General features: G+C 42.5%; 1 protein-coding gene across 1 annotated transcript in view; it reads right to left on the bottom strand.

Annotated features, from left to right (window-relative positions):
• LOC134634810 (sodium channel protein type 5 subunit alpha-like) overlaps nt 1–18,249 on the bottom strand; it is a 172,257-nt gene that overhangs the window by 38,626 nt on the left and 115,382 nt on the right. The window contains exon 19 of the mRNA XM_065471659.1: nt 11,386–11,509. Coding sequence (XP_065327731.1) covers nt 11,386–11,509 — 124 coding nt within the window. The remainder of the gene's footprint in view (nt 1–11,385; nt 11,510–18,249) is intronic.

Below are 18,249 nucleotides of genomic sequence, written 5' to 3'. Positions count from 1 at the left end.
CAGGCAAGTTCTGTAGTTCTGTTTCCTTCAAACTTATTATTATAGGAAACAATACAAGCGTTTGGGTACAGTTTAAAAAAATGAAGTAAACTGATTTTCAGTTAACACCAGTTGAAGATTTAAGAACTGTCAGTGAATTTTTCTGATAAAAAAAATAAGTAAAAAAAAACATGACTGGAGAAACTTTATTTGTTTTAACTGCACCAGAATTCTTTTTCAATGACTGAAAATTAGACTTAGACAAAAAGGAAACATCTGCAAATATAAAGAGAACTATATATTTGGATTTAAGTCATTTATGTGGAAGAGGAATAACTGTGGCCCAAGAGTGGAGCCCTGATGAACACCAAACTTTTACTGTGCTTTTACAGAAAGGCAGCTCAACTCTATCATTGTTTCATTTTAGTTGTTAAGACTTAAGGCCTTCAACTTTAAGGCACCCCACTACTGCCATCAAGATGAGCCATAATAAATATGTAGTCACATATCACTTTATGAATCCATAAAGCGAGTAACATATTTAGGTAAAGTAAGTGAAAACATTTTCTCCTGGTTTCACGGTGGTTTCCTATAACAAACAGAATGAAAAAAATCACAAGCTGCTCTTCACTCTGCTGATTGCCGCGTTCGTCTGCCTGTAATTAGAGCTCTGATTACCCCGGCTTTCTGTCTCCATGGCTACTAATAGGCTTTTCTCCAATATGTCAGTCGGATAATCCAATGAAAACAAGTGACCAGTAATCCGACACTCAATCAGCCCACTTGGCAAGAGTTATTATCTGTGTGCGTGTGTGCATTAGGAAACCCCCTCTGCTCGTACTGGCTGCAGTCTTAATAAACACATTTGCTGCTATAAACTCTTACTGAATGTCTCGTTACATCACCTGTTGGTCAAACTGACGCCTCCTTCGGTTGCTCTCGCTCTCTGCTGTGCACACCATTGATCCGTTATTGAACGCTACTGAGAAAACGCTCCTGAATGATCTCCTGCCAGGTGATTGCATTTGATCCTTGTTGCCTCCACATAAATGTCACAATCTCAACACACACACACACACACACACACACACACACACACACACACACACACACACACACACACACACACACAAACCTATACTATATCAGCAGAAATTCTGGAAAGCTAAAATGTGAATATTCTTCCAAAAGGTGTCTGATCTTTACAATTTTATTCTGTAGCAGGATCGCAAGTCAGAAAACCTGGAGTCCAGTCTAATTTATATGTGAAGGTTTTAAAATGGGCAAGTGAGTGAGCTGACATCATAAGTTTCAGCTCCCTGTGCTCTGCATACTCCGTTCGTCTTCATATATAAAACTAATGTCACATTTAAAATAAAATAAAGGTTAATAAACAGTCGGGCGAGTAGTAAAATCAACTAAGTAAAGACATGAAGAGCAGAGCGTGGGCTGTGAAGGTGCTGGAGGATGGCCATGACCAGTCATTTACAATAATTATACACTTAATAACCTTTAGTTTCTCCTTGTAATAGTTCCTGTACTTGTCCCCTTTGTCAATGAATTATATATACCTTCACGAGTCACTTCATTAGGCACACCTTTTGCTTTAATACCTCATAACTTTCTCAGGGATTCATAATATATTCTGATTCTGATACAGATTTAATTGATTTGTTGCAGATTTGTCGGCTGCACATCAATGATAAGTAAAGCTACTGATGGACGTAAATAAACTAAAGGCTTCAGCCGGCTGCAGGAAAGTTTCACACTTCAAACTGAACCCTTGTAATTTGAAGATGTGAGGAGGAGAGTGTGGTTACTGTTCAAAAAATGAATACTGTGATCAAAATGACTAAATATTTAAACAAGAACTGCAGTTTTGGGTCTGTTTAACAGTAGATGTCCACAGGGATTTACCTCTGGTGGGTGAAAGGTTCAGTACACGCTGTCCTCAGAATCTCGGCTCACATTAGGAGGAAGCGTTTAAGTGATCAAGACAAAGCGCTAAAAGATCCATGCGACAGTGTGACAGAGGAGGCAGCGGCATGACCGCGTCTTGCTCAGGGGCCCTTCAGCAGCCACCTTGTGTCGGCTCATACCTGAGACCTTTCAGTTAGAGGAGCGGTAAACGCTGCTGCTGCCGCCTCTGCAGGCATCACACACTGCCCACCGAGGCAGAAACACACTCGCATATTCTGTCTCAATCGTGTGTCGCGTGGCATCAAAACATTAACCAATGAGCTGGCATTTAGAGGACTAATGAGGCAGCTAATCTAACGCTCACTGTTAGTACAGATGTGTGTGTCTGTGTGTTTGTGTGTGTGAGGGGGAGAGAGTGAGTCTGACTTGAATCAGTCAATGTTTATGTTTATATCTTCAGTGGAGCTGATACATTTTCTGCATTCATGTTAAATGATGACCTGCTGTGTGCACACCTGTAAAGCACATATATGTACATTGTGTGTGTGTGTGTGCGTGTGTTTTAGTGGAGATAAGAGTGAGTGAACGTTTGTGCCAGGACATCAGAACCTGTTCGTGTGTGTCGGCTCTGGGCCCGGGGAAAATACTGAAACTACAGCAGCAACCTGGAGACGACTGAAAGCAACCAAACCTGCTCTGATGTGGGTCTCTTTTTCCACCAAGAGCCCCCAAAAAGACTTTACTTTGCACATTTTACTTTTAATTTGATGACAATGATGGAAGCAAAACATAAAGCCAGAGGGAGACTGGTTGTAAATGCAGTGAAATGAAACCACTGAGCAATCTCATGAAAAACACGCACTGAGAGAAATGTGGTGGACAGAGATATAACGTGCTAAAAGTCACCATCCTGACTACACTATACAGCAGCAGGAGCTGAGTGACCTAACGGGCAGGACCCTGAAGGATTTGATGTATATCAGATATTATGACATCTTTGTGTTACCTAGCAACCACTCTATATGGGCTAAAATGAGCCATCACATCATATTAATTTCATGTCAATAAATATCTGATTTATATCCACAAAATCTGAATCTGAACTAAACAAACAGGCAGAACAACATTTAAAACCTGATTCTGTGATGGAATCAGTGCATGGGGTCAGGAATGCTTCCAGAAATCCCTGTCTGGGAACACAGCTCACCATCGCATCCACACACGCAGGTTAACGCGTCATTGTGCAGAGAAGAAGGGACATGGGAACGCGATCCAGAAACACTGCTGTCAAAAAGGTGGACGGCACATCCTCTGAGCTAAAGAGAAGAGAGGGGCCATCCGACTTGTTATCAGCACTCCGTTCAAAAGCCCGAATTTCTGATTGGATGGGAGTGTAAGGAATTAGCAGGCTGCACATCTGGATAGGCAGCAAATTTTCCTCTTTTCTTTCATTAAATTTTAAAGCAGGACCGCACAATGTTTAATATGAAGTGCATTAAGTATAGGATTACTTTGAGTTTGCTGGGTTTGTTTCGCTCAGGCAGATTGTTGTGATATGTTCAACTTTAACCATTTCAAAGCTGTTTCAGGGATGTAAGTCATCTTTAATATATCTCATGTAATATATGTCAGGTGACCATGTAAGTCGATTCACACTTGAGCAGAAGGAGGAGATTCTGTTTTCAGTGTGTGCTTTAAAAAAGCGAATACACGACCTTTATCAGCTCCCACAGATAAACCTCACACTGACCCTTTCATCCAGCTCCCACTTGCAACTGCATACATGTGAACTTCCTCTCAGAAAGTATGAGTGTTGCTTCAGAGCTCAGGTCTCTCAGGGTCAAGTACATCTTTTGGAGCTGTCTTCCCCTCACTGAATGCTCGGGTAATTATTTCCCCTTTAAAGCAGAAATAAAGAGGCCTTTGTTTGGTTTGATCAGGTAAAAGCAGGAAATGTGAAAGCGAACCGATGACCTTCATTCATCTGAGGAGTTTCTTTATGCTGCCGTTCTCCGGCTCGTTAGTGCTACTCACTGAGCTTTCCCCGTTCGACCGACCTTTCTTCCCGCCTGATGAATAATTAGCGGCAGGGGAGCGTCGCCATTCAGGCCGACACACACACTCTGTCTTCCTGACAGCTAGAGGGAGCAGCAGGGAGGCACGCTGCTTTTTGTGCTTTGTAATCACAGCATGGAGGAACACACACATATACCACATGTATATAAATATATACAAAGACATGAAGACGCACAGAAACGATTCTTCAAAGCTGACACTGCAGCGCTGTGAGGATTAAAAACACTCCTCCAGCATTTGCATGTTAGCAAGAAAAGTTTGAATCTGTGCGATTTTAATGTTCTCAAAGAGGCTGGACCTTCCTTCTTTCATTTCTCACCTTTTTTTTCTTATTTATCTTTCCTCATATGTCTTTTTACTCTTTACTCTTATCTTACTGTTGTCATGTGTACATTCAAACCCAGGATTAATAGTAAAACTACAGAACACATCATGTCCATCAGGTAATATATTACATGACTTCTTCCTGTTTTTTAAAGTAATGCAGTACGTTACACACTTAGTTCCTAAAGAAAGTAATTTGTTACGCTACTTGTGGCATTAACACTCCAGTCCCGATAATCTCTAAAGTGGCCTGAAAGTTAGTGCTCTAACATTATAACTTAACAATATGACACTTAAGCTACAAACCCACACACCAACACAAAACTTTGTCCTAATGACGACCCACATACAATCTTTCTATTAGTTTTTATGTATGAACACAAAGCACAAAGGAAACAACAAAACCAGCACAAAGACACTTCAAAGCCATCACCATGGTGATTCTACTATAAAAACACGAACAGGTTACAAACCTTTGGGCCCGACTGCCCATCACTGCCTTTGCTACCTTTGTTTCAGGTGTAAGATCACTCTGCTAGCTTAGCATTAGCTCGTCCCTGTGCAGATGCTCGCAAAGAGCTGAAGTTGTGTTAGCGGCACGATGCGGCGGTTTCTGTCCTGGACAGTTTCCACTTTACCATCACGCTCTCGTCCTTTTGTGCAACAAAAATAAAAGTAATGAAGATAAAACAGCTCCTCAAAAGCTGTATCGGCGTAACGCTCCAGCATTTCCCTCCTGTCAGCACGCAAACTGAAATGAGCTGATTGCAGCACAGAAAGAAAAGCACGTTTGTTTGGTGTGTTTCTCCCATTTCTATCTGCCCAGCCTCTGTAACGCAAGTAACGACATAATGGTAACTGAAAAATGGAATGTGATTACAATAATGTAATCACCCCCTGACCATGTGTGATGAGTTGTGAGAAGATCAGGATGGAGATGTGTTTACGTTTGGTTTGAAGCCCTGCCAATAAATCCTTATAAAGCTGTTACGAGTGGGGACCGGCTGACCGTGGGTTTAAACGTGGGGCAGCGTGGAGATGTTAGAACCCTCCCGAGACTCTGCCTTTGTCCTGAACATCCAGATGGCCACACACACACACACACACACACACACACACACACACACACACACACACACACACACACACACACACACAGAGCAAAGTAAACTGCTTCCTCCTCGTATTCATATACACACACAGCTGGTGCCTGCCTGCTGCTGTTAGTCATTTTCCTGGCCTACTTCTGCAGCAGCTGGCCGAGTCGCCGGAACCACTGCTCCCCTCTCTCACACACACACACACACACACACACACACACACACACACACACAGCAGCACAGAGCTGTGTCAGCATACTGGTGGTACTGGTCCAGTGTGTAAAGGGACTGTGAGCTGAGTCAGGAGGGAAGCCAGGCGGCAACAGCAGCAGCACGCCGGAGGTCGAAATCTGTTTCTCTATCCAAAAATCTGTTGATGTCAGTAAGGTCAAAAGGTCAACAGGTCAAACACCACCATCATCATCATCATCTTTCCTTCTGGGCCTTTCTGTCCTCGCTTCCTGTTCCTCTCTCTTCTGATTTCCTTGATTTACTTGTTCTCTTGAGCTTTTTCTTAAATTCTAATTAGCAGCTCTTTCTTCTTTTTCTCTCGCACATTTTATCCTCATCTTCACCCTTCTGATCTTCATCATCACATCTTCTGTATCAGCCAGAACAACATTTTTTTTCCAAGAGGTACGCAGAGTGAGGATCGTACCGTCAAGGTCCGCCTTGTTTTGCACTTTCTCTCACTTCCTTTTGTCTCTTTTCACATCTTACTCATTTGTTTTTCATCTCCTCTCGTCTATAGCTTCTTATCATGCACCCGCTTGCCGGCGACCCATCGAGGGTCAGGGAGGTGAAAATATCTCGATGACTCTTCTTGTTCCACTCCAATGACTTAAAACCGATTGGAGAGGAGAGTCAGTGGCAATGCACGGCCCACCAGGTCACTCAGAGTAACACGTGGTCTCAAACTCAACCAACTTAGAGTTAATTTCCAGCCCTTTTAATACAGTTTTGTCTGTGTGGAACTCTGTAGCATGAGACCTAAACAAAACCTAACCCCAGATGGGTCGACAGTAAGAGGCTTGTTCTCTCACAGAATTTTTTCTCCTCCCTTTCTGTTTTTCAGCCACTCTTCCCTTCATCTCCTCTCTGTTCAGTTTCTTCTTCTTATTGGTTTCATATTCTCCTTCTTTGATTTTCTTCTTTCCCTTTTTCATCAGTATTTAACACAGACACACAGGTGACAGGACTGCAGCATAAAGAAGGACTTTCGTTCGTGTTCATCTCTCTGCTGTCGCTGCTCCAGCGGCTGATCCGAGTCCAGCCGGTGACAAACGTCTGCCTGCTGTGAAGGACTCTGCTGAATCAGGAAGAAGCGGGTGGCGTGTTGGGACATTCGCGATGGACGCATCAATCTTCTAAATGAATCAAAGCTAATACAACATCTGCTGTTTGGCAGCCGCTTTCATACAAAGCACCGCTCGCTGGGAGCGGGCCCCGCTTTGGTTTAACACTGGAAAGTGATGGAGAGTGAGCCTCTGCAAAATATGATCCAGTACCGAGCAATACCAGGGTCAGAATTACCAATATCAAGAGCCTTGCTTCTATTGTGTCACAGTGAATTATGTTTATTATGTATGGAAGGCTTTCATCTCCATGTGCTATATGGTTAGTGCTCAATTGTGTGGCAGTACAGTTTCATGTCCAGTGCTTCTGGCATGCAGGCTGTCTTTACTGGGTAGTATTTAAGCTGTAAAACCTATTTCCTTCCTGTGGGGAATCATAATGTGTGAACCATTCGGTAACCAACAGTGTATAAGTCAAACTGTTTCTGTTAATCTTAAAGGTTAACCATTGTGCTTTTTGAACTCTACTAGAGTGGCTTTGCATAAGTCACAGTTCACAATAATCCTTGTTTACCGTACACTAGACCTTGGTACAGCCTCTCAGTTCACTCTGAAGGGGAGGGGGAGGTAAAAATGGTGCCTGAAACACACTCCTTTAAGCCCGCTTCACTCCTATTGGCTCTCCTTTAAATAGAAAGTTTGAAGAGCTGGTGAGTGTGGCTTCTGTATTGCTTTCACAGCCTGAAATGACCATATTAGACATATTAGAGATTATCAAATGGCAGTCGATGTGGGTGAAGAATAAAGCCAGTGTGGAAGTAACTGTAGTCCTCACAGACGTCCATGTCAAAATGTCCAAGAGTACAGCAGACATAAACATGTTTACAGCCTGCTATGAAGAACGGTTTGGCCTCTGTGGCTAATTTCAGCCAGTTTTTCATAACAGACCTGTTTGGATTCAATTCAGGCTCAAGGTTAAGGGCTTGTCTGTGCAGTTAATTGTACTAGCAGATGGTACAAAAAGCCTGTGCTTCAGTTTCAGTGAGTTAAATTCAAGGATTTTAGCAGTCTGTTACGTAGCACTAATTAGCAGGTATCGGCAACTTCACACTTTGGACACAGAGTTTTTGTAGTAGCAAGTCAAAGTTGTGGCAGCCAAAATGCTAACACTGAGGCTTCAAAATGTGGAGCCCATTGACCCCTTGGCTATGTCCATCCTGGCCATGTCTAACAAGAGCATCCAACACTGTAACAGCACACATGACAGAAAACATAGTCTTGGAAAGAGTCTCTTGGCAAAATCCAGTCCAATTTATTAAGTAGCATTTATTTGTATTCTTATTTATCAATTAACAAACTGATAAATAGACACAAAAGTAGATACTTTTTTTGTAAGCATGGGGACTTAAAATGTAGTTTGCATTGTTATAATCTACAGTTTGTCTAATTGCTCTGAATCATTCAAGATGTTTGTCACTTGTAAACACTGCATGTTACACGATGGAGTCTCGCTAATGAATTCTCTGCAGGTGTTCCACAGAGAGGGTTTTCCAGCTGGCTGGCCTGATTCTTTCTGAGCCTCTTCCCACTGTAACCTCACATTACCTCCCAAAGCCAAATACAGACATAAAGGTTTAACTGAAAAGCTTGACGAAATTAAATTAGTTATCGATGCATTTTGAGTCATTTTACCAACATGTGCAAACCATCACCCGACAGCTCCTGTGTCTCTTTTGTGGCATGCTGGCTTTGCTGAACTGTGTCTAAGACAAATCTGTGCGTTCCAGGAGGAAACCGGCTGAGTCAGGAGGGAAACAAGGTGTTTGCTTTTCACCTGGGTTAGTCCGTACAGGATCATAAATCTCGTTGTGAAAGTATTGGGGCAAGTGGGTGGCGGGATGGGCTTGTGGTTAGTGGAACCATTATGTGACTGCAGGGATGCATCTCCACTCCCTGCAAGTCAGAGGCTTTGTACTTTAAACCAAGCTCGTGACCAAAAAGGCAGTAATAGATGAACATGTCCAGATTCTACCATCATTTTGGGAAATACGTGAACTAAACCAGATGGGAGTGCACTTAATTGAATGTATAAGTACTACCACAACAAAGAAAAGTAGCTAAGCACTTATACACGTCTCTAATCAAATTAAATTGCATTCATATCTGCACAATACAAAAGATGCTTTCACTGGAACTTGAAACCACAAAAAAGATCCCAATGGATGCAGCAGATTCAATTTAAAGTGAACTGTGCATCGTGGTTTTCATGTGGATGCAGCCACCCAAACTTTACAACAACAGCTAAATGACTCATGGAACATGACATTAATCATAGCCAATGAGCTGCCCCCATACTTTCAAAATCCCAAACTAATCAAGAATCCATGAGACTTTCTGGAACTGGTCGTGCCGTGGAGGCCGTTCAGTTACGTAAGCCCTGAAGCACATTGCTCGATGGTTGCCACTGTTGCTTCTCAGCAGTTGGATCCTGGGACTTATTGTGAAAAGTTCGCACCTTCTATGTGTGCTTGCATGGGTTTCCTTGGGGAGCTCTGGTCTCTCCTCCCATCAAAAACATGCCTTATTCACCTGTGACGGTGCTCTTGACTACAGTACTGGCTTACAGCTGCAGCTGGTCCCCAGGCTTTGCAGTTCTGAAATCTCATGATGGATTAAATGCAGGGAATGAGTTTCCCTATTGGGATCAATAAAACAGATCTTATCTCAGTGGATCCTATTCTAATGCTGAAGTGCCCCACAGGACACCCCCACAGATCCTATGTGTACAGGCCGATGGCAGTACAATCTGTGGAATGCATTTTAAATGCTGCATCAATAGTGTCACTCTCATAATCTGACTCATTAAACTTTTAGTGTAGAGCAAAACAAAAGAAATGGACTACAGAGCTGTATCACAAAAAGCAAAAAGCTTGGAGGCTTTGATTGTAAAATTTCCCCATCAAAGCTTAAATTATCTCAGCTTTTACTTTGAAAATATGTATTCAATTCCTATAACTACCCCAGGACTTTTATTTTGAAAGTCAGACACTGCACGTTTTTGTGCGTTGCTTTGCAGCGTTGTTTCAGAGAGCAGCAAAGGCAAGGATGATGTTTGACCTCAGGTTATTTGACTGATGACCAGCTGTCCCGCTGTAGCTCCTATAAATCACAGCTACTCTCTTCTTTTGCTCAGATAATGACCTGCTCCGCCTTATCTTTCTTATCTTGGTATAATGTTGTGTAAAGTGCATGTGAAGAAAATGAAATCTGGCAATATGCAAATGAACAGCTGTGTGTCATCTGCATACAGACAGAAATAAATGTGCCTGAAGTTCTGCAGCTACCATTAGAACATAATACATCATATTTCACCTCCGCTCTCCATGAACTTGCCTTTCATTGGCTGATGTTAGCCCAATAAAACTCCAGTGTTCCCCAAGTCTCTCTTGCTCCCCTGTGCCTCTGCATCATTGCCACACTAGCCTGCGCCAAACGGGGTCTAAGACAAATCTCTGCGCTCCAGGAGGAAACCGGCTGAGTCAGGAAGGAAACAAGGTGTTTGCTTTTCACCCGGGTTAGTCAGAACAGGATCATAAATCTCTTGCTGAAAGTTTTGGGGCAAGTGGGAGGTGTGGATGGGCTCTCATGGCGAGTGAAACCACGAGAGTCTGAAAGGATACAGCTCCACAGCTTCAACAGATACTGAGATACAGAAATGTAATGATTGTACTGGTTAAGACCAGTATGGTGGTAGATTTACAACTTGATATGAAAGCTGGATTAAAACATGGAAAAAGAAGGAACTGAAGGAATCCGCTTAATGAAGTGAAACGGTAAAGTACACTGTTTTGGAAACTAAGAAGATGGAAAACAATCTTGTGAATGTGCATCATGGTGGAGCTGAAGTAAGGATGTGGTTTTGGGAATGTTGAAACAAGTTACAAATTACTCTGTTAAAAATGTAACAAACGATGTAGCTTTTTAACTATTCCATTAAAATAAAGATACATTTGATTGCTTTATTTGGTTAACTGTTGATTAACTGTTGATTTCTCAGGTTTGACATTGAGCTTTAACACTACTGGTACTTGTATCGATACCACCACATTCACAGCACAATGTAGGCATTCTGTCCAAAGACATGGTCTCGGTGTGGTTATCGCACGCACGGGTTGCTTACTGGAATGTGCGGTGATTTGATGAGATGGGGCTAAACAGGAGAACCCCTCAAAAGCAACAGAGTGATAAAAAACACTCCCACTCTTACAGATGCTGAACTCTGTTTCTGATCTGTGTTTTCCAGGAACATAATGACTGGGGTTAACAGTGACCGGGATGGCGTCATCACCTATGAAGATTTAGACCCCAGAGGGTTAATTAAATACAAGAATTCTTTCAGCAGATTTAGTTGTTTTTGACATTGGAGTTGTTTAAGTTTAAAGATAATGAATAAAGGCTGACAAGGACAAAAAAAATCTGTGGATGGGGAGATTAAGGAAGTTATTCTTGCAGTATTACTTTTCCATCTGTCCATCAGCTTACTGAAACAGGGAGGCATCCATGGACATGCTGCCAGTCCATCTCAGGGACACAACACACATGCTCAAATGCACAGCAGCAGCCAATCAAAATCATCCTTTAAATTAAGGCGCTTGGTCTTTAATTGTGTGTGTGTCTGTGTGTGTGCTTACTATCTGGGAAACAGTTGTCAGGGTCCATCGCCTCTTCAGCCATCTCTGAGTACTCATCCTCTTCCTCTCCAGGCTTCCTCAGGTCCACTGTGCTGCCCTCTGATAGGCTGATGTCGTCTTTCGGCTGAATAAAACAAAAACAAACAACCAGTCATGGACTCGTCACCTTCACCACATCGACCTGCGACTGGTTAACATCACCTGCTTACGGTTAAAATGAATAAACAAAGAATGAATAAATAAATAAAGAAGAATAGAAGACGACTGCACAGATTAGGTGAAGGTGGGTTGGAAAGCAGCTTGCAGATGCAACAACTACTGTAGGAAGGTTAAAGACATTTATGTAACCTGCCCTATACTGGAGCTACCACTTGAATGCATGCAGAAGGGTACCAGCTAACAGGATTGAGCTTAACTCTGCGTCTTGCCTGAACTAATGTTATTTAATGCTAACAGTCAGTTTAGCTCTGAGTGAAAGTATTCATTGGTGCCAATCATAACCCTAATGTGAGCAATCAATACATGTCAGCTTTTTTTTAAATTATTCTTCTATTTTGTATTTATGAAAAAAAAAATCATTCTGACTGACAGAGCTTGGGCACTGATATAAAAAAGAGCTCAGAGTGTTTAAGCCAAACCACTAAAGGCTAATCAGTCTGAACATGCTGCCAGCCGATAGGTCAAAAAGTGAGGTTTTTCAGTTGCTATTTAAAATTTTCTCATTAACAGTATAAAAATGGCTGTAGTGGTTAGAATGGACCTGTTATGAAGAGTCAAGCTGAGTGTTTTCACTTTGACAACTGAGGGGAGGAACAGATTTTGAAACCACACACAATCCTGGTTACTGCTCCTTCTGACTCTTAGATTGACTTTAATTAACAAAACTGAGTTAATGTTGTATTAATTATGACTCAAAACTAGTGACTGAACCCATCAATCCAGTAGGAGTTCCCCTACTGAAGGAACGGGAAAAGAAAGATGAGACTTCTACAGATCGCCCCCTGGTGGCCATTAAAGAAGGTTAAAGGTACTTCCACGCTGGCTCAGTGTTGTCATGCTTGTGAACAGAGGCATGCGCCAAAATCAATCGCTTTTCTAATCATATTCCAGCCCTGAAGCTGGATCAGATCTATCATTAACTATAAATACTTACAGGGGTGTGCTGATGTCACAGTTAATGCTAACAGTGACCACCGCAACAACCATAACCACAACATAACACAACAAATACACTGTAACAGATTTAACCTCATAAAAAAAGAAAAACTCTAGTGTGTAAATGATTTACGCAAGTCACCTAACTTTTAATCAAAAGCAAAGTCCTTGAAACCAGTGCTGACTATCAGCAGCCTCTTATTCTTATTCTCTGTTGTTATGTCCACCTATCCATCCACCCAAACCTCCTCCCTGCCTTTAAGGCTTTTAAATAACTCCACTTTAGCTCCAACTGGTGTTGTCATTTCTCTGTAATAAAGGAACACATTTCAGAGTGTGTTTTTAATAGTCCCTGGGCAACAATGGAGCTCTAACACACACACACACACACGCTTGACATTTTCATTTGTTGACAATAAGAAATCACATCTCCAAATTTATCCGTAAAGTAAGGCTTCCTATTACTGCTCGCATCTGAATTTGTTTTACTATGAGCGCTGTTCAAGCTGTTTGTATGTATTTGTACGTTTTTTGTTTGTGCGATTGTCACTTTGCTGCAGTCGAGGCTGAATGAGTCAGATTTAATGTTACGTAACTGACAGGAATCCTGGCTGAGAAAACAGAGAGACGCCACCTTCCAAACCTTCCCTCCCACCGCTAGGAAAACTGCCGTCTGTTCGCTTTGACTCAAAGATCTGGGCAAAACTAGACGTTAGGAAATCCCCCCCCCACCCCCACCTCTCACGTCCCCCCCTCATCCCAGCTGACTTCAAAGGTCCCTGTTTGCTAAGCATCATGGGAGTTTAACTCTACAAAGGGACGAGGGAGATAGAGGGATAGGAAACAGGTTTTCTGCTGAGGACTGAGGAAGGAAATTTGGCAAGTTTTGTTGACTGTCAGGACAAAAGACACAGCAGGGGTGTGAGTGTGTGTTTGTGTGTGTGTGAGTGTGTGTTTGTGTGTGTGTGTGTGTGGACAGGTGAGCTAACTACCTGTGTCAACAGCTAACTCATGAATACATTCAGAGTCTGGGAACAGAAAGCAGCCACTGTGACGAATGCCAGCCTTGGACACACACACACGCATGCAAAGGTGAAACCAAACAGACGTGAATACACGGCTAATCTCTGACAGACACACACATACACGTGAAGAGACGCACACATAAAGTGGATAATATAACACTCACACACACATGCAGCAGCCTTGGGCCAAAACCTCCTGACGGTTGACGTCTATAATGAGCGGTTTAAATGTATTTCTAGTCATAAGCTGTTTCTATTGTGGAGCCAGAGAGGAGCAGCAGGCAGCGAAACACATTCACAAACATTAGAGTCACGTGTAATCTGATTACTGTAAACCAAGTAAGAGAACAAGCACATAAAAAACAAAAATTACAATTAATGAAAAGCGTCTGTGCTTTGAGTGCATCAGCAGGTTTATTTAACACGTCTTCACTCAGTAGAAAAAGCTTTCTGTAATTCATCACTGACATCTGCTGATTTGAAAGATTCTGATGATGTTCTTTTAAGGAAGACACAAGTGAACAAAGACCACAGATAGCAGCTTTGTCTTTTGTTTTTGTCCACTTTATTAATTTAATGACAACGAAAAGTGAAGCTGACGTGGAAATAACTTAAAGCTGCATTCTTCTAGTGGCCAACAGGGGGCGACTCCTCTGGCTGCAGAAAGGCTTCCTGTGATGGTTCTCTTCTTATTTGTCCTTCTGTATTTTGTTGTAGTCTGCTCTCTGTGTTCTGGATTATTTCGTGTTTCTGTATGAGCTCTTCATATTTGTTAGCGTTAGTCCTGGGATACTCAATTAAATTTAAGGAGGCCCAGTTAGAGAAATGTCCTCAAACAAAGGTCCAGAATATCATAAAGTTTGCCATGCACTACAATTCAGTGCAAAATATTTTGAAGTATTTTATCTAATCAACAACTGGCTGTCGAGTAAAAGAAAGAAAGCATTTCAAGAATGTTTATTATGAATTTTCAAAATGACGTGGGGCGTACTCTAATAATAATTAAATATTAATAAAAAGTTATTTTCTTGTCAGTTAAATATTGTTTGCAAACAAAAGGAAAACAGCTTTTGAAAATGTCTTTGAAAAAAGTGCGTGATTTAAAATAATGTTTGAGTTTCCTCAAAGCTGCATTTGTGTGACTGACTTCTTCAGACTTCTGTGTCTGGTCTCCTCACCGAGTTTCCTGTGTTCACAGTCATTCTGAATCAATAATTTAACTGTTTCAGGTCTGTGATATTAGTTCTCAAACTTATGCTCCTTATTAGAATCAGAATTAGGATAACCCAGGGTTTGCTCATCACCGGCTGACTCGGTCCGGCACTGCCGGTGGTTTCTAGATACCAAGACGGCGACAGAGAAAACACTCGGGGGTTCCACTTACAGTTTATGGGTCAAAATTTAATATTTTGCAGCTCAAAATAAGCAAACGGCTGATTTCTTATCTTAAACTCAACAAGACGGCAGCCCAAACACTAAAGCTTCCAAAGGCAGAAATCTGAAACCGATGGTGATGTCACAGAGGCGTAATCCATCTTTTATTTACAGTCTATGCATCTGAAACCCTCTGAATAGACAATAAATTGAAAATCCACAACAATGGAGTGTTTAGATGTTTGTTCAGCAGGTAGCTGCCATAGTGACAGACATTTCATTCATTCATCAGCAAAGCCAAGCGTGTCGCATTGTTCGTCTTCACTAGGCAGGAGGAATGGCGTGTCCACTACTAACGAGGACCAACACAACATTTTTTGTTCCCTGCAGTCTGCCCTTTTGTTTGTTTCAATCTAACAAATGTAGACATAAGATATATTTCATATTTACACAAGGCTGAGAGAGAGACAGAGAGAGGGAAACAAGCGAGAAGGCAGCAGAGATGGATGCAGGCAGAAGTGCAGACTCTTAAATTTAGTCAGATGAGCAGCTCCAAGTGGAGAAACATCTTCTGCAGCACAAAATAATGACATCACACATGCAGAAAACAGCTGAGCGAGCAGGTCAAGAAACACACGGCGTGTTGGCCGGTCAGGGTGAACGTGGACAGACGGCAGGAAGGTTTATGCTTCACAGAGGAGGCAGACCATGCCGGCAGTGTTACAGTTCAATGTATTCAATTTAATCAGTTCACTTCAGTTTTATTTGTACAGCACCAGATCACAACAACAGCTGCCTCAAGGTGCTTTATATTGTGAGGTAAACACAACGGAAAATACAGACAACTCTTGGCAAAGGTGAGAAGAAAAAAACGTTTTTTACAGAGAAAGCTTTGAAAAATGACTGCATGTTTCGTGCTGCTCATGTAGCTGCCATAGAAGCTTCTGGAGCTTTATTAAAATGACATTTCCACCAGTCACTGACAGCAAACTGCAACATAATTCACCTTCTTTAGATGTATGGCAGTACGGGACCCAAACGAAGCTAACTCCAGTGTTATATACACTGATTTAATGTGGGGATCATGTCACATGATCGCCTGGGTTCCTGTGTCTTTACATCAACAGCAGAAGTTTGAAAATGTAGGAGTTAAAGCTGATCTTTGCTTCTTTAGATGAAACCGTATGTCCTGTGCTGGTCCTGTGGGTGAGGATGCCTTTCTGTGTTTCTCTGAAGTAACTCTGCAGAGCTGCAGCTCGAGAGCTCATCGACATCCAATCCGGGAGGTTTTGATGTCGGCCATTTCATAACAGACAGGAGAAATCAAAGCCAGGCCGCCGCGTCCATTTCCCACCACCTGTCTCTGCAGACAGCACCTGGACATCTGCCGGCGGGGATCCTGAACTATACCGGGGTCAGAGGTCACCAGCTTGAGACTGTGGTAGCAGTCAGGGTCACAGTGAGTTTTACTAGCTGACATTTAAGAGCGCGCGCGCACACACACGCGTGCACACACTCAAACAGCTGTGAGGACAGGGTACACCTGGCACAAACAGAGGAAAGTCACACACATGCTCAGCTGTTTCTAAAGGGACATTCATGCCTGTAAGAGCCAACAACCAGCTTCAGTCCACTCGTGCTTTTCCTTGTGTTGCTTATTTGTCTCCTGCTTCACTGGTGGATGTTCATACCAAACATGGCCAAAGCTTCAAAAAAATGACATCAGTGCACTGAAAAGCAATCAGCAAGCAATCTTTTTTCTGCTTTCTGCTCTATATGATGTCACAAAGACAGGACATCCTTAATATGGTCGTCTCAGACACAGAGCTCCGCCCACCTGCAGTTCAAACCCTCTTTGTGGGTACAGTGGAAGAACTGAGGGGCTGCATCAAAGCCCAGTATGAGATCAGTGTGAACTGTGCGAAGCTGCTGTAGTAAAGTCTCAGAGTAAAAACACGGAGCTGGAAATGAGCAGAACGACTCCGCTTAAATCTAAAGTCTGACTCCAGCGTTTGCCTCACAGGCGTCCTGAGAAAAGGCTGCAGTGATGCTGCAGGGATTCGCTGCCTTCTTTGGAGGGAACAGAAAAGCTGGGCACAAACTCCTGTTTCAAAGCAAGAAACCCGACGTAGTGTATTCTTGAAATGTTTTGCACCATTTGAATTATGAAGCTTTTAAACAAGAGCAATTTTGACATTAGAGTCATTGGGAGGTCGAGAGGTGTTATAAAAGGAGCCAGAATGCTTTACAGCAGATGATTATGAAGCTTCATGATGGTATCCAGGCTGCAGCCGCTGCGTACCTGAAGCACCGAGCTTAGAAAAGACAAGCAAACAATAAATCACAGGAGCTTTTATTTGGCGAGAACAATGCCGTCTTAATAACACTCTTAAATTATTTAAAACTTTCCCATCCAGTCGGAGCAAAAGGATCTAAAGGTCAACAGCCAATGACTGCCACTTTGGTGACCTTTGACCTTAGCTGTTGACCGTGGGCACGACGACCAGCTGATTCCAAGCTTTTACAAGACAGTAAAAAACCACATTCAGTGATTTATAACACCATTAAAGGCTCGGTCAGCTATTTAATCATTACATAACCAAACCAAGGGTCTATTAAAACTGGAGTGCCGGAGCGGCTTAACAGCTTCTATTTACAGTGAGCTGTTTGTGTACTGGAAATAAATTACATACAACTGCGCTTGCGGGAGCGGGGAGATGGGCCGAGAGATATAGAGAGTAGCAGAGGAGAGAGAGAGGACGACAGCAGAGGGGAAAAAACAAGGAATTACAGCTGGAAGAGAGGAGGACGTAACAAGAGGGAGATGAATGGCTGCGGTGGCTTTGTTAGCTTCACTACGACTGATCAGCTGTCGCAGCTGCACATTTAAAATAAAGAATTTTGGCCTTTATTTGGTTACATAACAGACTCTATACAATTATTGATATTCGAGGCTGGCTAAAGAGTGAGTGAAAGTGATAATAAATAATAGTTAAAAATCATAAAATGGTAACCCCACTTGCAAGTCAAACCCTCGTCTCCTGAGTGGAAGTCTGTGGACTGCGAGTGTCTCACCACACACCAGAAAACACGTTTCTGTCAAACTAATGAACATCATGAGTGCCTACATCAGCCCGTCCCAAACTTTAACCTTAACTCTGAATCATCGAGAAACGGGCCAGAACAATCTGCAGCTAATCTCTACTCTTCTGCTAAAGCTGAACATGAAAGACGCCACTTTGACTGTAAAGACAGAGACACACCCTGAAAGACCCACAGAGGGAGAGTGTGCTATAAGTAAACCCAGGCT

The sequence above is a fragment of the Pelmatolapia mariae genome, linkage group LG9 (assembly GCF_036321145.2).
Source record: "Pelmatolapia mariae isolate MD_Pm_ZW linkage group LG9, Pm_UMD_F_2, whole genome shotgun sequence".
Taxonomy (NCBI): domain Eukaryota; kingdom Metazoa; phylum Chordata; class Actinopteri; order Cichliformes; family Cichlidae; genus Pelmatolapia; species Pelmatolapia mariae.
This window is presented reverse-complemented; position numbering and strand designations above follow the sequence as displayed.